The 25,549-nt window shown below is 46.2% G+C and overlaps 1 protein-coding gene across 1 annotated transcript in view; it reads right to left on the bottom strand.

Annotated features, from left to right (window-relative positions):
* KCNH4 (potassium voltage-gated channel subfamily H member 4) overlaps positions 1-23,321 on the bottom strand; it is a 69,725-nt gene extending 46,404 nt beyond the window's left edge. Inside the window, exons 1-4 of the mRNA XM_054993567.1 lie at positions 23,246-23,321; positions 8,452-8,685; positions 3,292-3,423; positions 1,053-1,180 (exon numbers count right to left, since the gene is read on the bottom strand). Coding sequence (XP_054849542.1) covers positions 1,053-1,180; positions 3,292-3,423; positions 8,452-8,685; positions 23,246-23,321 — 570 coding nt within the window. The remainder of the gene's footprint in view (positions 1-1,052; positions 1,181-3,291; positions 3,424-8,451; positions 8,686-23,245) is intronic.
* Between the last annotated feature and the right edge of the window lie 2,228 nt (positions 23,322-25,549).

Below are 25,549 nucleotides of genomic sequence, written 5' to 3'. Positions count from 1 at the left end.
GTGGAATGTTGGACAAGTGACAGTTGAGAAGTCCATTGGACAGCAGTCAGAGAGTCAAGCTGCAAGACCAGGATGCCTACATTTCCCATCAAAACTTGAGGGAAGCTGACAAGTGTCCAATATGTGCCTTTTGTCACTTGTAGTTCCGCTCTTCACCACAACACTATACCAGACTTCTCTAAATGAGAGGGCCTCTGACCATGTGTAGAGCTTTCCCCCTTCCCTTCTACAAATATACCCAACATCCCTCAGTTTAAGAGCTAGGGTTTCCAGATAAGCTCAAGTCTCTATGCTTCTTACTATGCCCTGATTCCTTGTATCCTCCACCCAATCAAGTCACTAACCTTGCTAAAACACCACAATGATCTAGTTACAATACTGGGGCCTTTTGCCCCCATCCCTTTTCAGTTGTAGATCCCAAAGGTACACCTCTTTTGGAATGCTTTCATGAATGGGAGAAACTGCTGAGCCCTTCCCAGAGTAAAGCCTGCAGTTGAAAGGTGACCCTCCACAGAGGCTGCAGCATTAATGGCCTTCAAAGTGACAAGCTTAATGCTATTAACACTGTAGTCCCTGGCAGCTGTCCAAAGTCATCTGCGCAGGCTGCCCATTCCTGGGGTCTGGGCTTTGCCTGGATACAGCACAACTAACAGCCCCAGACAGAATTGGCTAATCCACAGAGCTGTCATGAAAACTGCAGGATGCCTAGCTGGACCCACAGGAGGCCTGGCAAAACTGGAAGGGGAAGTTACATTATAAATCTCCTGGTAACCTTGGGTGAGTTATTCCATCCCCGCCTTGCACCCCGCCCCCCCAAACTGGCTTCCAGGTGAGAAAAGAAGTTTATTTCCTTGTTCAGTATTTAGTTTCTTTCTTCCCTGCCTCCCCAGTATCTATTCGGTTGGAGAGGGAAGTGTTCAGGGGAGGGGGTCAGAAAGAGAACTTTGTGACATAGGCATGTGCCAATAGTTGCAAAGGTGTAAAAATTAGTATCATAGAGATACCTCAACCTCACTCTCTTCACAAGAGGTAGCCAAGCAGGTCATCCTTACGCTGTTAATCTTCATCTCTGTCCGATCCTTCTTGGTGAACTGGCTGGCAAGATGGTGCAGAGCTGTACGGCCTTGTTTCCTGGCTGCCCGCAAATGGGAACTCCCTGCCTTCTTACATCTGTGCTTTTCTGGAAGAAGAAAAGCAACGGGACAGAAGTCATAGATCTGATATCAGGAAGGGTGGTGTGTATTTATGTTGACCTCAGCTCAGCTATGCAGCACCCCGTGCCTCAGATTCCTTCCTGCTCTCCCCACTGCGTCTGGGCTGACTTATCCTATCCCAAAATGATGGCTTCACAATTATGTATATGTAAAGAGGCTGTTGCTTCTCGTGAGCATGCCTCCCCAACCACTGACTATGCTGCTACAGTTTCATAGAGGGCATGTGAATATGTGATTTAGTTCATGGCCTCTCAAAGCCACAGGATGTTCACAAACAGAGGAACTTTGTAAGTAAAGTGAAAGGTCAACTGAGACAGAAGAAATACTTCACACACAGATTTGAGACAGTTGGAACCATCCTGTGATCAGGTAAACAAGTTTGGAAATCTGAAGGACTCTGACTAAATAGACCAAAGAAATAACAAGGGGAATAATTTTACATACTGTTCTGAACTAACAAGTCAGAACTTTGGATATTGGTCTCTAGTCAACAGAAGAAGAGTCAGATAGAACCTGGTAGATCCATCTAGTCTTAACATATTACCGGCAGCAACAATTCTATCTTTGCCAAAGATCTACCCATTGTAGTCTCTACTGACAGTCACTCATGATACAGAACTGCAAGGGAACTTAAGACGTCCAGCTACTTCTGTAGTTTCTTTACAGACTGAGTCCACCTCATGTCTTGCCTACCCCACCCTTCAAAGCTTTCTGGCGATGAAGACTCCACAAAATATCCCCAGTGGCTACAGCCAGCCTTCTGAAAGTCTCTTCCTACCAACCTTTGGGTCAGGGTTTGAGGTCAATCTGTTTTCCCCCCTTTGCATATAGTCAGCATGCAGCAAAATCCAATGGAAAACTGTCCAGTGCAAATGCCACTGGAACCAATGGAAACTGCATATGAACATTCAACTTCCATTCATTTCTACACAGCTTCCTGCTGGGTCCTGCTCATGGAGAATAACCAGTCTGTATCTTTCACACAGAGTCACTCCAGAGCTTCCAGAGAAGTGTTTCTGGGCCTTGTAGACATGAAGGGAGATTAACACATAACTCACAGCCAGCGTCCATCTCCCAGCAAAGGGCCCAGAATTCACAAGCTCTCTTGGGGGAATATGTGCACTTCTCTCTGGGGTTCACATGAGTCTTTCAGACAAGACCTAGAGACATGGAGAGAGAGCTCACAGGTTTTACTAAAGCTTCCTCTCTTCCTGGTTTTGTTTAATAGAAGATGTGTGCAACTCACAGGGGAAGGTGTGAATCTTCCCTCCCAAACAGGACCCAGAAGTGTGAAGTGTGATATGCGTCCTCTCCCCACACTTCTGGATTTCATCCTATGGGGGAAGTGAGCTTGTTCTCAATACTGGGACAGAAGGTTATGGAGCATATGAGTACAGGACTGCTGGTGAGGAGAGGAACTAGAGGGGCAAAATTCCAGGGGCTCTGGTTACCTTGAGGGCCCAGGTAGCCAGGCAAGATGCTGGAGGTGCGTGGCTATAGATTCAACAGTTTCTTTCAGTGAGTGTGTGTGTGTGGGGGGGGAGGTGACCTTAAGACTAGTCATTGTCTCTCAGTTTACAGTATTATTGTGAGGATAAAATGAGTGAGAGGAGTCATTAGCACATTCTTGCACTCCTTGAAGGAAAGGCGGGATATAATAAATGGGAGGAACTGAATGAATGGGGTATGTGGACAGAACTCATGACCCAGGCTACCTCCACATCACATGATTTGTTTTTTTTACATGACATTTGGGTTGGATCAGGGTTGTAAACTTGGGAGAAGGGAGATTCAGTGGAGAAGGCTGTGGTGGCTTTTGGGAGCCCTGTACAAGCACCTCTGATCAAATCTGTCAGTGCAGGGAGAGGAAAAATGGATCATTCATGCTTCCTTTCTTCTTGATTCTCTGGGATATCCAAAGATACTTCTAGACTAGTCCCACACAGCAAAGCCTTGTTGTTCTGCATTCATTGCCACTGTGAATGCGCTGGCAACAGAGCTAGGGTTCCCTGCCCTCTGCCAGCAATCCTAGAGACTTCGACTTGCTAGACTTGCTTCCCCCCTCCCCCAGCCTCACCATCCTTTTTTTCAGTGGGGTGGCTCCTCCCGTGGTTCTCAGTGATGTCCTTGAAGGAGAAGAGGAAAAGAACCACTTCGCCTTTCTCGTTCTTGATCGGCACAATATCCAGCAGGCACCAAAAGGCTGTTCCTGTGGAAGAGAGGAAAAAGCAGAAGCCCCAGCATTATTCACAGCCCCCGCCACATGCATCCACTGCTGCCCAGCCCCTCCCCCAACTTCCTTAGGAGCAACTGAACTCACACCAGACCATGAATCTTTTCCTTCAATCGCCTTAAAACCTACATTAATGGCAGCCCTATGGCTGAAGCTGCCCACAGCCAACCTGGAATGATTTTCTGCTTTTCAAATGTCTCTTTTTACAGGGTGGGGGCCACTCAGCACATGCTCAGACATGTTCTAGTCCTCAGTCAATTTTTCGGGGGGGGGGGGGACCTTTATTGGCCTTGCAGGTTGGGGGAAGGCAAAGTACACATATTTAAGCATGCTCTGTAAAACCTAAAGGTGGCAACCCCCATAGAACTGCCCTAGCATGGATTTGATCACAGGAGTGAAAAACTAGCCCAGAAAGGGCTTTGCAAGCATCTAACAGACGACATGGCTTGGATGAGACTCCAAACAGGGGGGCTGCATTCAGACATCACATTAAGCCCAACATTAACCTGACATTAGTTTCAGGTGGGCAGCCATATTGCAGAAGAAGAGCAAGATTCAAGTTCAGTAGCACCTTAAAGACAAACTAGATTTCCAGGGTTATAAAGTACTTCAGATACCTGAAGAAAGGAGCGTTGACTAGAAATCTAGTTGACCTTTACGGTGCTGTTGAACAGACTTGAATTTTTCTCTCATTAATCTGACATGCAAGACCTGAACTTCACTCCTCCCTCTCCCTTCTCATGCAGAAAATCTCAGTTAGAAATTAACTTCGGCTAATCATGTCATGCAAATGCAGGCAGCCAGCTTAACCAGTTAGTACTACCATCCTCTAACATTGAAATAGGTATTCTAATAGGAATAGAATTCTAACCCAGATTTTAATCCAGTCTTAGAATCCTGGTTGTTGGGGGCGGGGGGAAGCAGGTGAAGAATTCCAGTCAACCCACATGCCTGCATTAGTAGGTTACAGGGAGCTGGAAATGGAATTAATTTCTTAACTCATTTCTCTGTGTGAGGAAAGAGGGGTAGGGGCAAGGCACACCCTCAAGTCCAGGTTTGTCTAGAAAAGTGATGATGATGTTTGCAGATTTCTGGTTTAGTGTAACATCTCAGGCCCAAACTACACAAAACATTTTGCCACAAATTGGGTTGGAGTTCTTCCAACCTGACCCACACTCACTACAGCCACACAGCAGCTACAGGGAATTCCCTCCCCAGTGTCTCAGCAAGGCCTTATTCAGACCAGGATCACGGTGTGGGGAGCAGAAGGGACTTCAGCGTTCTCCCTCACACCATTCTGTTGTCCCAAAACAGCAGACCTCCTGATAGGACAAAAAGCACCCAACCAAAGACTGTTGTGAGACAGGACAACCATGTGAGGAAAAAGCTAAAGGCATCCTAATACAAACCAGGCCTTGCAGCCCTTGAGAAATAAGTTCCCTGCAGTGGCTGTCTGGCTTTGGAGAAAGTGAGCTGGGTCAGGAGAACCCCAGCCCATCTCGTGGCAAAACATCTAATGTATTCAAACAGAGTATGTAATGGGTAGATTAGGGCTTGTACAGTGTGTATCTTTTCTGTTGTGTTTCCTATTCGTTGACAATTTTGTAATATCATTCTTATCAGGTTTGTTACAGCTCTTTCCATTTTCCTCCATATAAAAACTGTTGTGGTGGTTATTGGGTTCCTCCTCCTGGTAAATGAATACTCAGGAGATGATTTGTTTTCTAAAAGCAAAAAGAGAGTGGTGAACCTCAAGCAGGTCATGCCAGTGGATTGTTCTTATATTTCAAATTACAAAAGTTAAGAAGTAAAAGCAGCATATGAACTCTACCACTGCACTGTTAACACCCACAGGACTCAGAAGAAAATCATCGTAGCATATAATGAAGAAAGGAAATTACAGTGTTGGATCCTGAGGAGCATTTCAACTGATGGGGGGGGGCAATTTTCACTGATTCTCCTCTCCCACTGCAGACCTTCACTTTCCCCTCAGGCCATTCCTGAGGGGTCTTCTGCCCCTCAGGGCCTTCAGTTCAGGGCAGTATTCAAGGCTGCATTGGGTGGGAGGGAGTCGTGGTCTGCTGATGGAAATCTTTCTGAGGAAAGGCTTTATGGGATCCAATATCATTGTCTTACAGGTGTTATTCAAGACTTTCACAGAAGAGTGCTGCTGTTCTTACACTGTTTTTATAGTCAGGCCAAGGAAGAGATCAATAAATTCTCTTTCAGCCCCTGCTGGAGGGAGATTCTCTTTAAGCTTGTTTGGCTATTTTTGGCGCTGCTCTCACTTTCCTTTGGACAGGAACAAATAGGTAAGCATGATGTAATGATCTCCTTGGGGCAGTCAGTCTCTTGCAGCCTGACCTACCGCACAAGTTTGTTGCTGTGAGGGTGAACTAGAGTAAGCAAGAATGATGTTGGGAGCTGCTTTGGGCCCCCTTTGTGGAGAAAAGTGGGCCATAAATATCACATCCAAACACTGAAGTATTTCCTTTGAAATCTGACCATAATGTTATCCCCTGCAGATCTGAGGACGGTCCAGTCTCTTTCAGCTGAAAAAGAATATATTTACTATCTCGTGACAAGAAGCTGATGACATCATAACATTTGGGTTTTTAGAGAGAGGCAGACCCCAAGAAATCTATCCTTGTCTATCCTTGCACTCCAGATGTGACAGACAGATGAATTAATGAGCACCCCTGGAATCTGGAAGATCATGAAAGGCCAGAGAGGGAGAGAGAGAACTGCTGAAGTCTGAAAAGGCCAAGCCATTGAGGGTTTTGTCATTTCAAAAAAAAAAAAAAGTCAACAGCAACATCTTCAGTTGTGCTCAGGAAAAAATAAGAAGCCTGGACTAATGCCGGAAAACTGACATGATGTGCTTCTAGTGACACACACCCTCACATTCAAAAATGGAGTGTATCACTGGACACATTCATTCCACAAAGGTGAATTCCATTTTTTTTCTATGTCCCATTAGCAGGATCTACATTTTGGATGTACTTAAAATGAATTTCAAAAGGAAGCCTTTACATCAAGAGCACTTGCAACTGGTATGAATTATAAAATATAAATTACGTGCATATATTTTTCTTGCTTGCATTCCCCACAACCTCTCCACCTGGGCTGTCGTCACACGGGCTTTTATTTAGCGCTAAAATGGCACTATTTCCTGGCAAACACCCACCTTATTCCAACACTGTAGCGATTTTCTCTCTTCTGCTTTGTGCTTGATAGTCGCACTATTTTGTGCCTCAGTGTGAATGCCTCACATCGATGTATTTTGCCTCGCAATGCCCTATGCCCTCCCTTCAATCTCAGAATCCATTTCTTCCTGCGACTCCCCTTTTAAAAATTTTATTATATCCTTATAACGCCATAACGACATAACACAATGCAAACTTTTTGCTGAAGTAAAAATGACTCAATCGCCATGGCAGAGTCTTCAGCGATGGGGATCACGTCAGACAGGGAGTTTTCTGCGGGCAAAGGGCTATTTATATAATTTCAAAGTTGGAAAAACAAAAGGGTCGTAATGTTTTGCTCTAACGGAATGTTTATATGCTGTTATTCCGTTATAGCAGAATTAAATGCTAGAATAATAAAAAAGGGGGGGAGGAGCTGCTTCTGCGCGGTTAGAGAGAACAGAACAGAGTGCTTCGGTGTGGACAGCTGGTGGCGCGAAGAGCCGTTAGGTGACCCAAAGAAACGTTACTGTGCCGATAACAGGTAGGATGCTATATGCTGTAAATTTAACGGAAGAGATGCCCGTGTGACGACGGCCCTGCTTTGGATAGAGGCATAAATCTATTGATAAACCTGTTGCCTCCTTAAGTTTCACCACAATTTTTCCAGCCAATCCTTGTAGCCTTAAGGGATAAAGCTTATAAAAGAAAGAAAGAAAGAAAGAAAGAAAGAAAGAAAGAAAGAAAGAAAGAAAGAAAGAAAGAAAGAAAGAAAGAAAGAAAGAAAGAAAGAAAGAAAGAAAGAAAGAAAGAAAGAAAGAAAGAAAGAAAGAAAGAAAGAAAGAAATAAAGAAAGAAAGAAAGACAGAAAGAAGATAGTGCAAACCTAAGCAGAGCTGCTCCCTTCTAAGACCACCTGGCTTCAACACACTTAGGAGGGAGGGTACATCTCTTCTTAGGATTGCAGTGTAAGCAGAGGTGGACTGACCATTTAACTTACAGGGATATTTCCCAGTAGGCTGCTGGCCTGGAGGGCTGCTTGTGGGCAGGAACAAGCAGAGCCAATCCCCAGCAACGCCACCCACACTGCAGGAGTCTCTTGGCTCAGGCACTTCAGCATCAACAAGGATCAGCATCAACTCACCAGCCACTTCCTCCTCTGCTGCCATGGAAGCAGCATTTGAGCCAATGACCATGGCTCTGCTGACGCTCTCTCTAAACTGAGTTGTCCCTGTGATGCTGGCTTGGGGACCACAGGGGCTCCACTCTGCTTGGCTGGCTCCTGGGCCACTTCAATCAATCAAAGTTTCCTGGGCCACTTAAATTTCGCAGTCCATTTCTGACTGAGATGTCTCAGGATGCTGAGTTTTGTTCTCAGAGCTCGGGAAAGAGCCTGGGCATCCAGGATTCCAGCAGAGTCTGGTATGATCCATTAAGTGATTCTACACTTGACAACTGCAGAATATGCAAAGACTTCCCCACCAAGCCTGAATATTGGGAAGACAGAATTTCTGGGGCTCTTGGTCTAGCTTAAAAATGGGCCAGGGAGTATGTATTTACTGCGTGGATATGCTGCTCGTCTTTCATGAGGGATTTTACGGCAATGTGCATTAGATTCCCAGCAGGCCTCCAACCCCAAATCCAGGCTGGCTTAGCTTCAACAAGGTTGCTCTATTGTTGGCTTTCAGACCATGCACTCAAACTACAGAGGACTGATCCTATTCCGGAGTCTATAGCACTTCAAAGGACTAGTGGGTTCCCTTCAAAGAGCCCCACCCCACCCCGCCCAGCCAACACACACACACACACACAAGCTCACCACCCTTCTTGTAGAAGCAGACTTCAGTTTGGTATTCCTGCTTCCCCTCCAACACCTTCTCAATGCGTTGCATAACCACCTCGCTGGTCTCACTGCCATAGAGGAAACGGCAGCTGCAGGTCTTCTGCATGACTTCCGTCCGAGCAAACCCAGTGAGGTCACAGAATCCGTCCGAACAGTAGACAATGGGGAAGCCGCGATGCACCTGAGCATTGGCTAAGAGGAAGTTGCTGTCTGCGGAAGAGGAGAGAAAAGACCCCCGTCTTCAGCTATGTGAGCACAGAAAGAACTCAGAAGTGTGGGGGGCACCTGGAAAGACTAACATCATTGATCCCACATCCTAGCATAAACTTCAGTGAATTAGAGTTTGCTTCATCAGATGAACTGTAGCATGCGTTCGGCACAGATGTATTTATGCTTAAAGTTACAAGCAAGGTAAAGGTAGGAAGAGAGGAGAAGTTATAGAGAAGGGTCTGTGTGAAATAAGAACCAGTCTGTTTCAGAGTGGGTGAGGACTATTCCCAACTGTAGATAAATGGGAAGCATAAGATAGACATAAAATCAGAACTAATCAAGGAAGGTGTGTTGTGAAAACATGATAAGCAAGTCTAAGAGACATCTGTAAAGGGCAGGGTCGTGCTGAGACATTAGCACCTATAGTGAATAAAGACAGCCAGTTCTTGGTTCAAGTGTTGAATCTCTCAGTGAAATAACTCCAGAATCTAAATGCTGACTTGGGCCTCTCAAAGCCTGCACGGTATGAGTGAAAACTAATTTAAGGAATGCCTCCTTCAGTGATATGAGCTGGATAAAAACCCACTTGCAGGTGCTCTTTGAACACTTGTGTTTAGTGCTTCTTCAGTAGCTAGATGTCTTTGAAAGAACAGGCTGGAGATAAACATTAATTTTTTCAGAGGATTTGAGGGCATTTGAAAGAGGAACTGCTTGTAGCATGCATACCTATTCATCCCACTTCCGCTTATGGTGAGAAGGCTTGCTATGTTTTTGTATTCTTTTGTATTCTTTTGTATTCTTCCAAAGCTGTTTGACTAGGGTCAATAACTAGGGGAAAATAAACCATAAAAGTCTATCTCATAGGACTGCCAGCTTCCCGTAGAAAAATATCCTTTCTCTTAAATAGAGGTTTAACAGGATGTTATTTGCCGGGTGATATTATTTACATCCATGCCAGCCCATCTCCCCACATTAAACCCATATTAAAATGACAGGATGTTTTTCTCAAGGCCTGTTGGCAACCCCGCTATCTGACCAACCTCACAGAATTGTTGTGACAATAAAACAGAAGAGGAGATAGTATTACAGTCTAACGCTCCTTGGAGAAAGAGCAGGATAAAAATATAATCGATTCAGACAGCAATGCTAAGGAAGTCTGCTAGGAAGGAAGAGTCTCATTTTATTCAATATGGAATGTGGGCTGGGTTGCCAACAGGCCAGGAAAAAAATATCCTGTCCTTTTCATAGAGGCTTAACTGGATGTTATTTGCCAGGTGATACTATTTACCTCCACAAAAAGCTTAGTGGTCTTCTTCCATCGTTAAACCTCTGTTAAAGGAGAAGGATATTTTTCTCCAGGCCCGTTGGCAGCCCTACTCTCTCAAGCCAATTTTGTTTCTTTAAAAAAACTACTGCCTTTATACAACCAAATGTGAACAAATATTATGTAATTAAAAAATCTACCAAGTACATTTTAATCCTGCTCTTTCTCCAAAAAGCTCAATCTCCCTTCCCAATTTAACCCTCACAACATACCTGTGAGCAGGGCTTTTTTTCTGGAAAAAGAAAAAAAGCGGTGTGGAGGGCAATCTAAACTCCCCTCTGTCTGGAGATCAGGGGGCGGGGCCAGCAGCCATGTGACCATTTTCAAGAGGTTCCAGAACTCTGTCCCACCGTGTTCCAGCTGAAAAAAAGCCCTACCTGTGAGGGAGATGAAGCTGTGAGAGAATGGCCAGCCCGAAGTCCCCCAGCAAGCTTCAGGGCACAGTGGAGATCTGAACGCACAGCTCAATCAGACGCACTGGCCACTACATCACGCTGGCTCTCGGAGCATGTGAGAGAGAGCTGCCAACCTCCAGGTGGTAGCTGGAGATCTTCCAGAATTACAACTGATTGTCAGGTAACCAAGATCAGTTCCCCTGGAGAAAATGGCTGTCTTAAAAGGCAAACTCTATAGCATTATACCCAATTGAGGCCTCTTCCCTCCCCACCCACCCCCCTCCCCGGGCTCAAGCCCTCAAATCTCCAGGAATTTCCCTACCTGCAGCTGGCAACTCTATAAACTGTCCCTATACGTGTTATATTGTTATCCACCCAGAGTCTCAACAAGAAAGGCAGTACATAACACATGTATTATGTAAGTACATAAATGAAAACAATAATGAATGAAAACAGAGATTGAGGCTTCTTTATAGGGCACATAGCAGGGCTCCCAAATAGGGCTTGAGCTCCAGGATCTCCTCTATAAAAAATTAAACATTGGCTCACTTAGCCCCAGACAACATTTTGAGAGCGCAGTCCTGGGAACATTCAGAACCTTTTAAAACACAAAACCATGCTGCAGCATCACTGCAGACCCTTACTCTGTTCCTCATCACCAACAGTCACAGGCCTCTTTCCATATGAGCTCCCTTACCTAATAACATACGGGTCGGAAGAATCCCTGCTCTATATTGCAGGAAATTTCACCTACAAGAGCTGGGCAGAAATCTCACACATGCACATCAAAAAGCACAGGCTGACTGAAATGCCATTGGTAAGCCAACTGTCCGGTCTGACCATCAGTGTATTCAGGAACCTGACTCATGCCGTTTTAGAACTAACTTTTGAATCTTCGCACGCTGACAGTAGGAAAAAGGCAGCAAGGCACTTACAGAAGCAGGTGTGAATTTGGTTTTAGGGTTCAGGGCTCCTTCCATCTTCTACTTGATAGAACTCCCTGCCCAGGGCAGTTTTTATGAGTATTTACATCTGCAGTACTATAGTCCAAGCTCTGCTCACGACCTAAGTTCGATCCTGGCGGAAGCCAGGTTCAGGTAGCCGGCTCAAGGTTGACTCAGCCTTCCATCCTTCCAAGGTTGGTAAAATGAGTACCCAGTTTCCTGGGGGTAAAGTGTAGATGACTGGGGAAGGCAATGGCAAACCACCCCGTAAAAAGTCTGCCAAGAAAATGTCATGATGCGACATCCCCCCATGGGTCAGTAATGACTCAGTGCTTGCACAGGGGACTACCTTTACCTTTACCTACATCTCCGGAAGCTTTCTGATGACAGACTTAGCTTCCTCCATATACAAGCAAGAATTTGAACTTGGATCTTGACATTCCTAGTCCAGCACTTCAACCACTACAACATTCCTATGTATTTCATAGCAAAGGAGATTTGAACTTGGACCTTTAATACTAGTCCAGTTCTCTGACTGCTGCACCACATTGGCTTTGACTGCACCAGGAATTCTCCTCCAAGACATCCACCGAAATGAGTGCCAAGCAGAAACATTTCTGTTTATCCAGGCTTTAAATCCAAGCTTTATCTCATCTTTTTAATTTTTTAAAAAAGTACAGCCTGTATCCAGCCTGGTTGTGCTTATTTTATGCCTCATAAGATTTCTTTCGGGCTGATTTTAGCAGGGTTAGAGTTCATGTGCGGTCTTGCTGAATTTTTAATTTGTTGTTACCTTTTTTTGTTAGATGCCTTGAGCAGATCTCTGGACAAACAGCACACAAATCATTTAAATATTTCAACAGTGGTATATACAAAACATGCCTCCCCACCCCAATGATCTAAAGACAGACAATACTTCAAGGAAAGGGAAAGGGGCATAAAAGGAAGAATGAAATGAAGATGTTTGAAAAGTTAATAACAACAACATTAGATTTATATACTACCCTTTAGGATGACTTAACATCCACTCAGAGCGGTTTACAAAGTATGTCATTATTATCCCCACAACAAAACACCCTGCGAGGTAGGTGGGGCTGAGCTAGAAGCTGTGACTGAGCCAAGGTCACCCAGCTGGCTTCAAGTGGAGGAGTGGGGAATCAAACTCGGTTCTCCAGATTAGAGTCCCACACTCTTAACCACTACACCAGACTGGCTCTCCCCTTTGGGCCCAGGAGAACCTTTGAGGACCCTGATTAACCATTTTAAGGAGATCTGCAGCTATCAGAAGGTAGGGAGTTCTAGACAAAAGCAGGAACAGAAGAGAAAGGGTGGGATGTAAAGTAGAAGGGGCAACCTGCCATTTAGCTAAGAGGAGAGTATCAAAGGGCTTCAGATGGGTAACCATGTTGGTCTATAACAGAAGAGCAAGATTTGAGTCCAGTAGCACCTTAAAGACCAATACCCTGGCAATCTAGTTGGTCTTTAACGTACTATTGGACCTGAATCTCACTCAAAGGTGAAAGCCAGCGTGGTATAGTGGTTTAAGTGTTGGACTAGATTCTGGGAAACCCAGGTTTGAATCCCTACTATGCCCTAGAAGCTTGCTGGGAGACCTTGGACCAGTCCCTCTTTACCTACCTACCTTATAGGGTTGTTGTTGCAAGCGGAAGAGAGAAGAATGGGTTCCCACTGGGGAGAAAAGCAGGACATAAATGTCTAAATGAGAAAGCAGAGAAGACAGAGCAGGAGACAGTGATTTAGAACAAAATTGCAGTAACTTGATCTGCATGCAACAAAGAAAAGGAAGGCCATGTAATAAATGTTAAGAGGAGGAGCACTGGTGTGCAACTCCTTTGTGTTTCTATAAGGCTCATGCAGGTCTGGTGGATCACATCTCACTGGTCTCTGCCTCCCAGTGCCCCCCACCCCAAATCCACTGCCCCTCATGGCAAGGCTGCTTTGAGTTCATCTTCATGGTCATTTCTCTCTCCCCCTGCACTTCCTCTGAGAGCTGCTGTGCTGCCCACACTGTGGCCACAAGGGCCTGCGCCCTCCTCCTCCCTTGCCCTGATGCAAATAACTCTGGATCTTAAGGCTGACCATGCACTTTGCTTCCCAGCGACTCAGCAACTGCTAAACTTGGAGACACACCTGTCCCCTCCGGGATGGTGATGGTAGAGGGGAGAGATGGGTGCCCTAAACTGACTCAATCCCTGTCAGAAGGCTCAAAGAGAAATTGGAATAATGAGTGAACTGGACATGGTGTGAGACCAAAGGGGGGAGCCTGGTGCTGGCAGGATATGCAACATCTCTTCCCCATCGCAGAAACAGCAAATAGCTTAAAGGGAAGTTTGAATGTTAAAGCCACGGGGCACGACTTTGCACAGAGGCAATGGCAGTTCAGGCCAGGAAAGGGGCTTAATTAGGCAAATTTGCATCTATTTTACATCATTTATTCTGCACCCGGGGCAGGATCTGAAGGCTCACCCACTCCCAACACGTGGGAACTCTGCTCAGCTGCCTGTTCCAGCTTCTAAAAATTCACTAGTCATTGCCCGGTTCTCATGCACAGTTTGCTAGTCTTGAGAGTCAGAAACTTTTTTAAAAGACATGAAACCAAGTGTGTCGTGGTTGCAGAAGTATGGAATACATACAACCCGATTTGTGTAAGAAAGAGCAGGAGGGTGAGAATGGGGAGAGGACGAGGGTGTGGCAACTTGTTTGCCACAGCTGGATCCAGTACATCCGCTATGGGACAGACACCTATGAAATGTAATCCCAGCCAGAGATGAAAATAGCCTCCCAGAGCATCATTTTACACACTACTTTCTGTGATAATGGGCCACAACAGCATTTTGAGACTGAAATTGGTGCATTTTTCCGCCACAGACTCAAATTTCCAGGGATGTTTTAGAAAAATGAGGACTTATCAGTCTCTGTTTAGCATGGTCAATTTGCTCCATTACCGCCTGGCCTTCCGCAGGGGGTCTGTGCCAGAAAAACATGCTGCTTGCAGCCTTCTCCTTCCCACGATCTTCCTTCATTTGATGAAATGCTTTTCCCAGTGTTGATGGGATCACCACCACCCTGCTGGTGGGCATAGTGCCAAGGCACACAGATGGATAGTAGCACAGAAGGTGCCAAAGAGGACATTTGGGCTGTGGATTTCTACCCAGCAAGGTCAAAACATTGCCCAGGTCCGTGTCCTCAGGCAGGGCTGCAAGTCAACGAGTTTATATATATATATAACTATATATAACTATATATAACTATATATAACTATAACTATAACTATAACTATAACTATAACTATAACTATAACTATAACTATAACTATATATATATATATATATATATATATATATATATATATATATATATATATATATATAACTTTTCTCCCAAGCGGGGACCCAAAATGCCTTATAATATCATTCTCTCCTCCTCCATTTTCTCACAACCACAATAGGTTAGAGTGTGCAACTGGTCCAAAGTCACCCAGCAAGCTTCCATGGCAAAGTGGGGATTTGTACCCAGGTTTCCCAGATCCTGGTCTGATGCTCTAACCACTATACACTCTGCCTCTTAGAAGTCTTAGAATGGGGAGGGACACAATGGCCAGGGAACCCAAATCCCTTCAATCAAGGTAGGATGCCCATGTCCCCTCTTCCAGTCAACCTGCATGAGCCAGATCACAGTGCATTGCAAGTGCCTTGAGAGCCGCTGTGGTGTAGTGGCTGGAGTGTTGGACTAGGATCTGGGAGACCCAGGTTCAAATCTCCAACTGTCCCATGAAAGTTTGCTGGGTGACCTTAGGCCAGTCACACACTCAGCCTAACCTACCTCATAGGATTGTTGTGAGGATAAACTAGAGGAGAGGAGAATGATGAAAGCTGCTTATAAAGTAGATAGACAGGCGGGACAGACAGACAGACAGACCACAGCATGATAGGTGCTCTTGCAGAGTTCATTTGAATGAAGCTTGTGCAGCAGAAATTCCCAGGAGACTGTGCCTCAGGCTGATTAGTGTGTGTATGCTGGGAATTTGGGTTTCTTGCCTCTGAGTTAGCCGAGAGCCAAGCCAAACTATGCACAAAAAGACTGGGTAAAATCCTGAATCATTGGCATTTGTGGCACTTCGTTCTGCCATCACATGACTAATCTACAGAAGAGATCTGAACCCTGCTTCAGCACCATACTTTGTTTTCTGCACTGGTTCCTGTTCCTGCCTTGGAACATGCAACATCATAACAGAGATCTATGATCTTCTGAGCATGTACAGAGTGCCTTCTTCTGCCTGCTGAACAACCACAGCAAGCCAACACACATGGAGGCAGGGTTCGGAGTGTGAGGCATGCCCTCTAGCCAGAATATCTGTCCTTCCTTTTTTGCATCATGGGTTCACGGCAGCCTCCTCTCCAGGCCTCTTTGTTCAGCAAGTTTGTTTTATCATGGAGGTCCCCAACCCTGTTGAGCCTGTGGGCACTTTTGGAATCTTGAGAGCAGATAGCAGACACTGCCGCAGAGCTGCTGCCACAGAAGGAGGGAGCAATTACTAAAAGGATGAGTGATTCCATAAAAGCCAGCATGAGCCACTGTGGTGTAGTAGTTAGTGTTACACTGGGACCTGGGAGACCCAGGTTGAAATCTCCACACTACCATGGAAGGTCACAGGCCAATCACTCCCTCTTAGCCTAGCCTACCCCACAGGGGGTAAAATGAGGGAGGGGAGAAGGATATTATAAGCCTCTTTGGTTCTCCATCAGGTATAAAAATCTATATTAAACATTAAAATGTTGAAAAGTTCCAAGCCAAGTGTCCTGCAACAGAGGCCTATGCTTCCCAGCGGGCGCTCCCTGCAGGCCAAAAAGTGCCTCCTGTGCTCTCCTAAAGCATCTCCAGCTCCAGCGAGGCAAAGAATGCCCAGATCAACTCTTTGCTTTGTGGGAGAGATCCTGTTTAATTACAGCTTCCTAAGAAAGAGAAAGATTTACTCCCTGCACAGCCACAGAGGAAGGCTTCCCAGCTCAAAGTCATAAGAAGAGTCTGTATTTGTGGCCAAGCTGGGGCCGTGCAATGCAGACTTGCCTGCCCAAGATAAGCGCACAGAGGCCAGCGATGCTCTCTGGGTTTTATCCTGTTCCATTCAAGACCCTTAGGGCTTCGTCCCCAAGGCAAGCAGGCTCCAGGAAATACACCAGTGGGCACCATGTTGAGGATCATTTCTGCCTCATGTGCCTTCAGAGCATACTTTGAGCATCAGAAGAGAAGACCCTGTTCTCCATTGTGGGCCTGTCTCTGATTTTTTTGGGTGGGAGGGAGACTTCCTGTCTACCCAAATGACGTATAACTTTAGGTCACCTCAGGTCACAGATTGGATTAACTTAGGAGTTGTATATGTAAAAAAAAATAGTTTGCTCCTGTAGCTAAGTCCAGTTTTTGGCTTCTAGGATGCAGGATTAGGGAACTGCTTAGATAGCTGCGCAGTAACATACGCACACTCCATGGTTCTGAGCAGCACGCGCACACTCTCCCTCTCTTTCTCTCCCCCGCACCCAGCAGAGGATAACTGTCTATGCTGCACATCCCCAACAAGAGGCAAATGTTCTTTTGGAGTGAACATCAACCTACAGCTCCCTGTGGCCTACAAGGATGATTTGGAGCAGCCCAAAAGTTGGTATAGCGGCACAGAGCTCTTGAAATCCCAGGTCCTGATGTTGGTTGCATCTTCAGTTCAGACGTGTTTAATGTAACTTTTAGCCTTGTTGCTGGTGTGAGAAACAGAAAGGCAGAGAGCCAGTGTGATTAGAGTATTGGACTAGGATCTGGGAGTAAAAAAAAAAGGTAAAGGTAGTTCCCTGTGCAAGCACCGAGTCATTACTGACCCATGGGGGGACGTTGCATCACAGTGTTTTCTTGGCAGACATTTTACAGGGTGGTTTGTGATTGCCTTCCACAGTTATCTACACTTTACCCCCAGGAAACGGGATACTCATTTTACCGACCTCGGAAGGATGGAAGGCTGAGTCAACCTTGAGCCGGCTACCTGAACCTGGCAAGTCGTGAGCAAAGCTTGGACTGCAGTACTGCAGCTTACCACTCTGCGCCACGGGGCTCCTAGAATCTGGGAGACCTGGGCTCATATTCCCACTCTGCAATGGAAGCTCATTGGGTGAATTTGCAACAGTCACACATCTTCCACTTAACCTACCTCACAGGGTTGTTGTGAGGATAAAATGGAGAAAGGGAGAATGTTCTAAGCGAACTTGGGTCTCTAGCATTTCCAGTTAAAAAAGGTCAGGTAGCAGGTATTGGGAAAGATCTCTGCCTGAGACTCTGGACAACCATTGCCTGCCAAAGCTCAATGATAAAGTGTCTGCTTTCCATGCAGGAGGTCCTGAGTTCAATCCTTGGCATCACCAGCTTAAAGGATCAGGTAGGAGGCGATATGAAATATCTCACCTGAGATCCTAGAGAGTCACTGCCAATCAGACTAGAGAAAACTAGCCTCCATAGACCAAAGGTCTGACAATGCAGAGCAGCTTCATGTGTACACATTGGGTGGGGGTTAGAAGTATGGAAGTACTCCCAAAGAAGGTTCTTCTGCCTCCTGGATTTTTGCTCTAGTTTTACTAATTTGACTTATACATTCTTTTTTCAAAGAGCTATGGAAATATAGGCAGCAGCATAGCTTCCTCTGTAGAAGTGTGGGGCAGGTTGTCAGTTTTGTTTTGTAAAATGCGAAGGTCTGGGCTCAATATAACCTAGTTATTTAAACCTCCCATCCTCTGCAACATGCTGTAAATATCCCAGTACCTGTCATCCAAAAGTAGCAACATCTGCTCAGGTTCCACACTGAGCAACTAAGAGTTCTGTGAAACTGAAAAGATGGCACCCACTGACAGATTTCTTCAATGTAAGATTTTATGTCACCTATTTTGCCTCTTCTGTTCTTGAGGACTTACATGGCTGCTACTATGGACTGAACCACCTTAGAATGGATAGGGCATGCCAAGAACAGGCCTTGGAGATTCAGCAGCCAGCCCCCGCAACACAAGATTATGCTGGACATGAAGTTACTTTGATGGAGATAATCCAGTAGCAGTCATTCATGCAAGAGGCAAGGAAGGATGTGAATTGAAAATCCAATGCAATTGAGCCAAAGGATGAATGAGCTTTACAGGCCATGGAGAACTGTGTCTTCACAGATCAGATGTTAATCTCCCAGTTACAAACCTTTAAGAAAAGGCAACAGCCGAGTATTATCCACCAAAGGGTTCCCCAATTAGCACTGAAAAGGCTTGCACAATCTTCTGTAGTAGACACTGCACACTGCAGTAGCCTTCACAGAGGTGCCAGAGGAACGCAAGAGGCCTGATCACCAGCTTCCATTGTTCTACACCATGCTATGGAACCCGAGAATCCTGGGTCCAAACTGCTTGCTTCCCTGGCTCTGGCAAACTCTTAACACAGTCCTGGCAGGATGACACAGCTTCTAGCCAGTAATTGGGGCAAACTCGTTGCTTAACACAGCAGGAAAGTTCCCAGTGGGGTGAAGCCCTGAAGGGCAATTGGTGGACAGGGGAAAGCTTAGCCAGGTAATAACCAAGAGTGCATGCACAGAATATCTGCCCTCATCTACTAAGCAACCACAATCATTTCCCCTAGGGATGAATTGGGGCATTATGACAGTCCAGGAGTAACCAAGGACTTTGGCACAGCGGCAAGGGCCACTGAGCTCAGACCTGGCCATCAGTGGTGGGGACGAGTGAGCCGATGCCTGCCACCACCACTGGCAAGGAATGAGCTAAGAGGCCCTATCAGCGCAGCCAGCATCACAGGGGCTTGGCTCAGTTTACTCCTGGGCTGCATTAACATCCCAGCATACTCCTTATTATACTGAACTCTGGCCTCTTGCATTTTTACGCCCCCCCCCCCTGAATCTAACAGTGGTCCCTAATAAACACTTAAGAGTCTAAACAGGTTTCGCGCAGATTTGGGTCAGCAGCACTCAGAGGTGCAGGGAAACTTCACCAGAACCCATAGAAGAGAGTGAGGGAGCTGTTCGTGGTGCTGATCTAGTGCCCTCATTGTGTTAATTGGAAATCAGGCAGAGTCCCACAGCAACACAAGGGAGCATACTCGACCCTTGGAAATACGGCCCTCTTTTAAATGCAAGACACCTTGAAATTCAAGCACAGTGCCCGTCCCCAGCCTTGGGTGAACAATATTGGGTTTAAGTCAAATATACATCTGCCTGGACTCTGATGGAGGTGGGATGGGTAATAAACCCCTCAAAGTTCTGCAAAAGCTTCTTCCTCTAGGTATTTACTCTAGATCACTTTTGGTCCTGGGAGGAATAAGGAAAGAGGGCAGAGGAATGAGGAGGGGGGAAGGCTATGTTTCATTACGCAAGCTTGACGGCCCTGAAGAAAAATGCTGAATTAGTTTTCATTGATCTTTCTGGAAGCATTTAAATCCTTCTCCCCACCCCCACCCTGGAATCCTCTTAAGCGAAAATCCTCAAGCGACAATATGGCATTTTAGTTTTAAAAAAACCTAAATATGATTACTACACCTTCCTTCCCCACCCATCTATCCTTTTCCTGGCAGGCAGGGGGGAGGGTTAATATGCACAGAACTGCAAGCAAGACCCCAGCCCAAGAACTTATTTTGAATGTCAGGGCCATGAGAAAAAGTACGAATGTAAAGACAACCTCTGATCATGTACAGAATGCATTTCAGATATCACAGAGTTGTGGCATTCCCAGATCCTTCGCTGAGACTAAACACATTCTATCACTGAGTTCATGTAACAGTTACATCAGGTACTCGTCACTTTGCAGTAGAGTTTTTAAAAGGCAAGGTCATCTCTAAAAAGTTTCTGAAACAACAGGAATGCTGGGGTTATGTGTGTGATGCATTTTTAAATAATTGGCAGTTTTACTCTCCTTCCTACAATAACAGTGATATAATATTGTACGGTGTAGTGGTTGAACTAGAATCTAGGAGACCCACGTCGAACTCTTGCTCTGCCCTGGAAACTTGCTGGATGGTTTGGGGCCAGTCATACACCCTCAGCCTAACCTATATCTCAGGATTATGAAGACAAAATGAGAAAGGGGAGAATATTGGAAGCTACTTGGAAACTCCATTGGGGGAAAAGTGGGGTATAAAGAAGTAAATAAACAAACATTGGATTGAAAGGCTAGCCAAGATCATCTTAAACATATGAGCACACTCACATAAATTAACAAGGCACAGCCCATTGGGAATAAAGCTTTATGTTTATACGGATTTTAGAGCCTCACTGAAAGGGCTATGCTTTAGAGCATTCAAAGCACCTCACGTTCATTTCTTCCATAATTTTTACAACAGTCTTATAAGGTAGGTCAGTATTTTAAACTTCCATAGGCTCTGTTTCAACATTCTGGGATGCTGTCCTAAGGAAAATTAATGAGAACTGTGAAAGACAGAAGAGTTTTATCCAAGAGTAAACTTGTTCATTTCAATGGGACTTGACCAGAACTCCCAGTTGTCTGTGCCTGATGGATTTATGTATTTATTTAGATATTTATACCATGATTTTCTCCCCAATGGTGACCCAAAACAGCTTACATTATTGTTCCCCTGTGCTCCATTTTATTCTCACAACTACAACCCTGTAAGGCAGATTAGGCTGACAGTGTGTGACTGGCCCACAGTTTGCACAGCTGAATGCAAATTCAAAACCTGGCCTCCCAGATTCTAGTCCAAAACCTCCAACCATTACACCACACTGTCTCTAAGACCTGCTTTGTATCTCATCTTGATACCCAGAATGGCATCTAATGTTTTGCAATCTGTGACAGTTGCCAAACTTGACCTCTAGACCTGGAAGCTTGGGAAGAGAGGAAAAGAAAGGAAGAATCCCCAGCTTGCACCTACACACAGGGTTGATCAGTCCTAAAAGTCTCCTAGGAGTCTGTTTTACAAGCCTGGCTTTCTCTTCCCCCTCCTTAGTTGCTCCGTCAATGTACCAGTGCTTTCCAGAAGCAAAGACGGTAGATCCCTGCCTCCAAAGAGCTTACAAAGTTGACAGTAAGGGAGGAAAAGGGGCAAAAGGGGGGGAAATCAATGTATCAAAGACAAAGAAGGAGACTTGTGTGTGTCATGTAAATGACAGCATTAAGCTGTTGTTAGCCAGAGTTGGCTTCATGAAATGTGGGGTATGTGAGTGTGTAAACAGTGAGATTATGAAACAATCCAATTGCAAAGAGGTAAAAACATCTCTAGGCAAAGTCAAAATGCATAAGCACCTGTGACAATGCTTGTAAGTACCCCCGCAACTTTGCTCAATTTGCTAAGCCAAGCTAGTTTAACACCTGTTTTAAGAGAGGAGGCCATAATCACAATGGAGCCCTAACTGAATTGTGTCCAACTTCCTAATGGCTTCTGGTGGTGGAGAGTGCCTTCAAGTCATAGCTGACTTATGGCAACACCTGGTGGGGTTTTCATGGCAAGAGACTAACAGAGGTGGTTCGCCAGTGCCTGTCTCTAAAACCCTGGTCTTTGTTGGAAATCTCCCACCCAATTACTAATCAAAGCTGACCCTGCTTAGCTTCCGAGATCTCATGAGATCAGGCTTGCTTGGGCTATCCAAGTCAGGGCAATGGTCTCTAATTCATGCTAGAATCTCCCTTTGAAGTTCTCTGCTACCAAAGTCCTGTCCTGTCAGAGTGACAGATTCTCCCCACATTTCTCTTCTACTAGGACACAAAGATATCTCAGATTAGTAGAGGGACTGACACATGATGGGGCTCCCTGCATATGCTCAGTATCACTCTCTTCTTTAATCCTGCTTCGTGGATCTCCAGGCCAAGCCCTGCATTCTGGATGGTGGTGCAAGACCAAAGATTCTCTCCACACAGCAGGTCAACCTAGAATTGTTCAACCCCCATGCCAGTCCTTTTCACACAAATATGTTGATTAATATGTCAGTCTTAGAATTGCTTATGCTCTGTTTCAGCATTTCTTCTGCTCCGCATTGGATTTTCGCTGATGTTATGTCTTCGCAAATTTGCATTTATATACCCTGTTGCATCGTTTATTGAAACGTCCTTAATATTCACTTTACTAATCTCACTCACTACGTAATTCGTCTTGGGTCTCAGTCAGAAAGATGGACTATGAATGACACAAACAAACAGAACTTCAGCGGGGCATGGAAAGAAGAAATCCTGCCGGTTCCCAAGAAAGAAGACCTTGGTTGAAAGATCCGAGGTGGGAAGGGGGCATCGAAACATCAAAGGATTGGGGGAGGCAGGGTTCCAATAGCTGAATAGAGAAAAGACTTCTCCCCTTTCCTTTTCAAAAAAATAGGCTAACGGCGCAGGAGAAGTGGAGTCCGTGAAAGATCAGGCTCCCCCCCCCCCACTTCTGATATCGGAGGGTGTTCAGCCTGCTCAGAAAGACAAAGAGCGTCTCTCTCTTTGTTACCTCCAGGGATAGGAAGAGGTGTGTGTGTTTGTGTGTGTAGGAGACTCCAGAGGAGAGAACGGCAATGCAAACCGGGGGGGGGGGTGGTTAAGGGCAGAAGAGATGGGGAAAGCTCGATGGTTTGGGTCCGGGGCAGATGCCCCCCGCTCCCGGTCTGCAGACACGCAACGCTTCCCCGGGGTGGAGGGCTCCAGTGGCTCTGGGGTCTCTTTTCTGCCCCCCATCCCAATCCCGATCGGTGCGCCTGTCCGAAGAGAACGAAGCCGAGCGGAAAGAGCAGCCGGGCAGGCGACCCTGGGACCCTTTCGGCCCGAGGGAGCCGTGAGCCCTCCCCGCCAAACGCCCCCATCCGAAGGTGGAGTTGAACTTTTGTACGGATCTGGGGGGCGGGGGGGGCACGAGCAGCCGCCCCGACTTACGTGTCCCGTCGAACCTGTTGGCGATGTTGTCGAGGAAGGTGTTCTGCGGGGCCAGCAACCCTTTCATCACCGGCATGGCGGCGGCACCATGGGCGCCCCCGCGGGAGGGGGCTCTGGGCCGGGGCGGGGGGCTAGGCGACTCCTCCGGCCGGCCGGCTCAGGCAGCGGGGCTGGCGGCAGCCCGGCCAGGGCGGGCGCGAGGCGCGGCGGCAGCCCCGGAGCCTCCCGCCTTGCCCGCCCGCCCGCCGAGCCGCAGCTGCTGGCATCGCCCGCCCCGCTAATCCCGGCAGTGCAATTAGCGCCGAGCGGAGCCGAGCCGAGGGGAGGGGAGGGGAGGGAGCCCGCCGGAGCCCGCCCCGATCGCGGCGTCTGCCCCGGCTCGCCCTCGCACGCGCCCCGCTCTGCCGCGCCCCGCGCACGCCGGAGCCTGGGGCGGGGGGCGCGCAGAAAGGCGCCCGACGCGCTGGCTCGCCTCCCGGCCGCCCTCTTGCTTTTTGCCTGCCTGTCTGTCGCGCATTCTCTCTTTCTGTTTCTTTAATTCCTTCTTTCTTTAATATTAATTTTCTTTCTTTGGTTCTTTAATTTTCTTTCATTCTTTACTTTTTCTCGCTTTACTTATTTTTTATTTTCTGTCTTCATTTTTAACATTTCCTTTTTCTCTTTCCAACTGATTTCTCTCCTGCACATCCCGCTGCAACTGATACCACAACGAATGTGTTAGGCTTTAAGGAGCCACAAGACTTTTCTATTGCCGCTGCTGCTCCTCCTCTGGCATTTCTTAGTGCAGACAGGATCCATGGTCGACTGGCCTGGTGCTTTCCTGTTTCTTTTCTTTTGTTGCCTTTTCTGGTAATACGTGGCTTGGCTCACTTGCTGGAGGCATCTTTAGCCATTTGCTCTGAGAGTTTGTTTATTTATTTCTGTCATTTATATTCCACCTTTCTCGCTGAGACTCAAGGCGGCTTACACAGTACGAGCATAGTATAATCAGTATCAAGTACATGTCTATACAGTATATCAAGTACATTTCCATACGGTATCACGTACATTTCCATAGACAATGCCATAGGGTAAATAGATACGAGTTTAAAAAGACATAGCATTAGCAAGAATCAAATACAAAGTAGAAGAAAATACTGGAATAGAACATAATCACTTCTAGTATTAACATTAGACAACATAAAGCACAGGTAGTATATAGAAGTACATATTTAAAGCAACAAATAATATGTAAGGCAACATAGTGGTGAAGTCTGTGGTCCCTAACTCATTAGCAAAGAGGCCACATCGCTACAATACTTCCCTCCTATCTGAGAAAAAAGGCCTTTTTGAATAATTCAGTTTTGCATTGTTTGCAGAAAGCCAGGAGCATGAGGGCTCTCCTGACCTCCTCAGGCAGGCCATTCCATAGGGTAGGGGCCACCACAGAGAAAGCCTGTGTGCGGGATGCTGTTGATTTCGCCCATGTGCAGCCTGACACCTGCAGGAGACCCTGTTCAGATAAGCGAAGCTGCCGTAGAGGAACATAGGGAGAGAGGCAGTCCCGTAGGTATGCTGGACCAAGGCCGTGAAGAGCTTTGTATGTGATAACCAATACCTTGAACTGAGCACAGTAACTGATAGGTAGCCAATGGAGTGACTGTAGGATGGGAGTGATGCTCATGCTCCTGCTCACTCCTGATATCAGTCAAGCTGCAGCATTTTGCACCAATTGGAGCCTCCTAGTTAGCTTAGATGGGAGACCTATGTATAATGCATTACAATAGTCAAGCCTTGATGTTACCATAGCATGGATTCAGGTGGCCAGGTCAGCTGTGTCTAGACAAGAGGCTATCTTCCAGGCAAGAGTGAGGTTGTAAAAAGCATTTTTTGCTGCTGCCTTAACTTGTTTTCCTAGTAGTAGCGCTGGATCCAGTATAACTCCTAGGCTCTTAACCGAGTCAGCGAGGGTCAAACAAACTCCATTGAAAGTGGGGAGTACAGTATCCTTCAAGATCTCTGCCTTCACAACAAGCATCACTTCAGTCTTGTCTGGGTTCAATTTCAGTTTGTTGTTTTTCAGCCATTTTACTACGGCTGTCAGGCAGCGATCTAAGATTTCTACTGCATCCTGTGGGGACCTAGATAGTGAAATATAGAGTTGGGTGTCATCTGCATATTGGTGACAACCAACTCCATAGCTGCGAACGAGTTCTCCTAAAGGCTTTACGAAGAGGTTGAATAACATGGGAGATAAGATTGTACCCTGCGGAACCAGATAGTTCCCATTCTGGAGATAGCTCATCTCCAACGGCAACCCTTTGA

This window comes from Eublepharis macularius, chromosome 12, assembly GCF_028583425.1.
Source record: "Eublepharis macularius isolate TG4126 chromosome 12, MPM_Emac_v1.0, whole genome shotgun sequence".
Taxonomy (NCBI): domain Eukaryota; kingdom Metazoa; phylum Chordata; class Lepidosauria; order Squamata; family Eublepharidae; genus Eublepharis; species Eublepharis macularius.
This window is presented reverse-complemented; position numbering and strand designations above follow the sequence as displayed.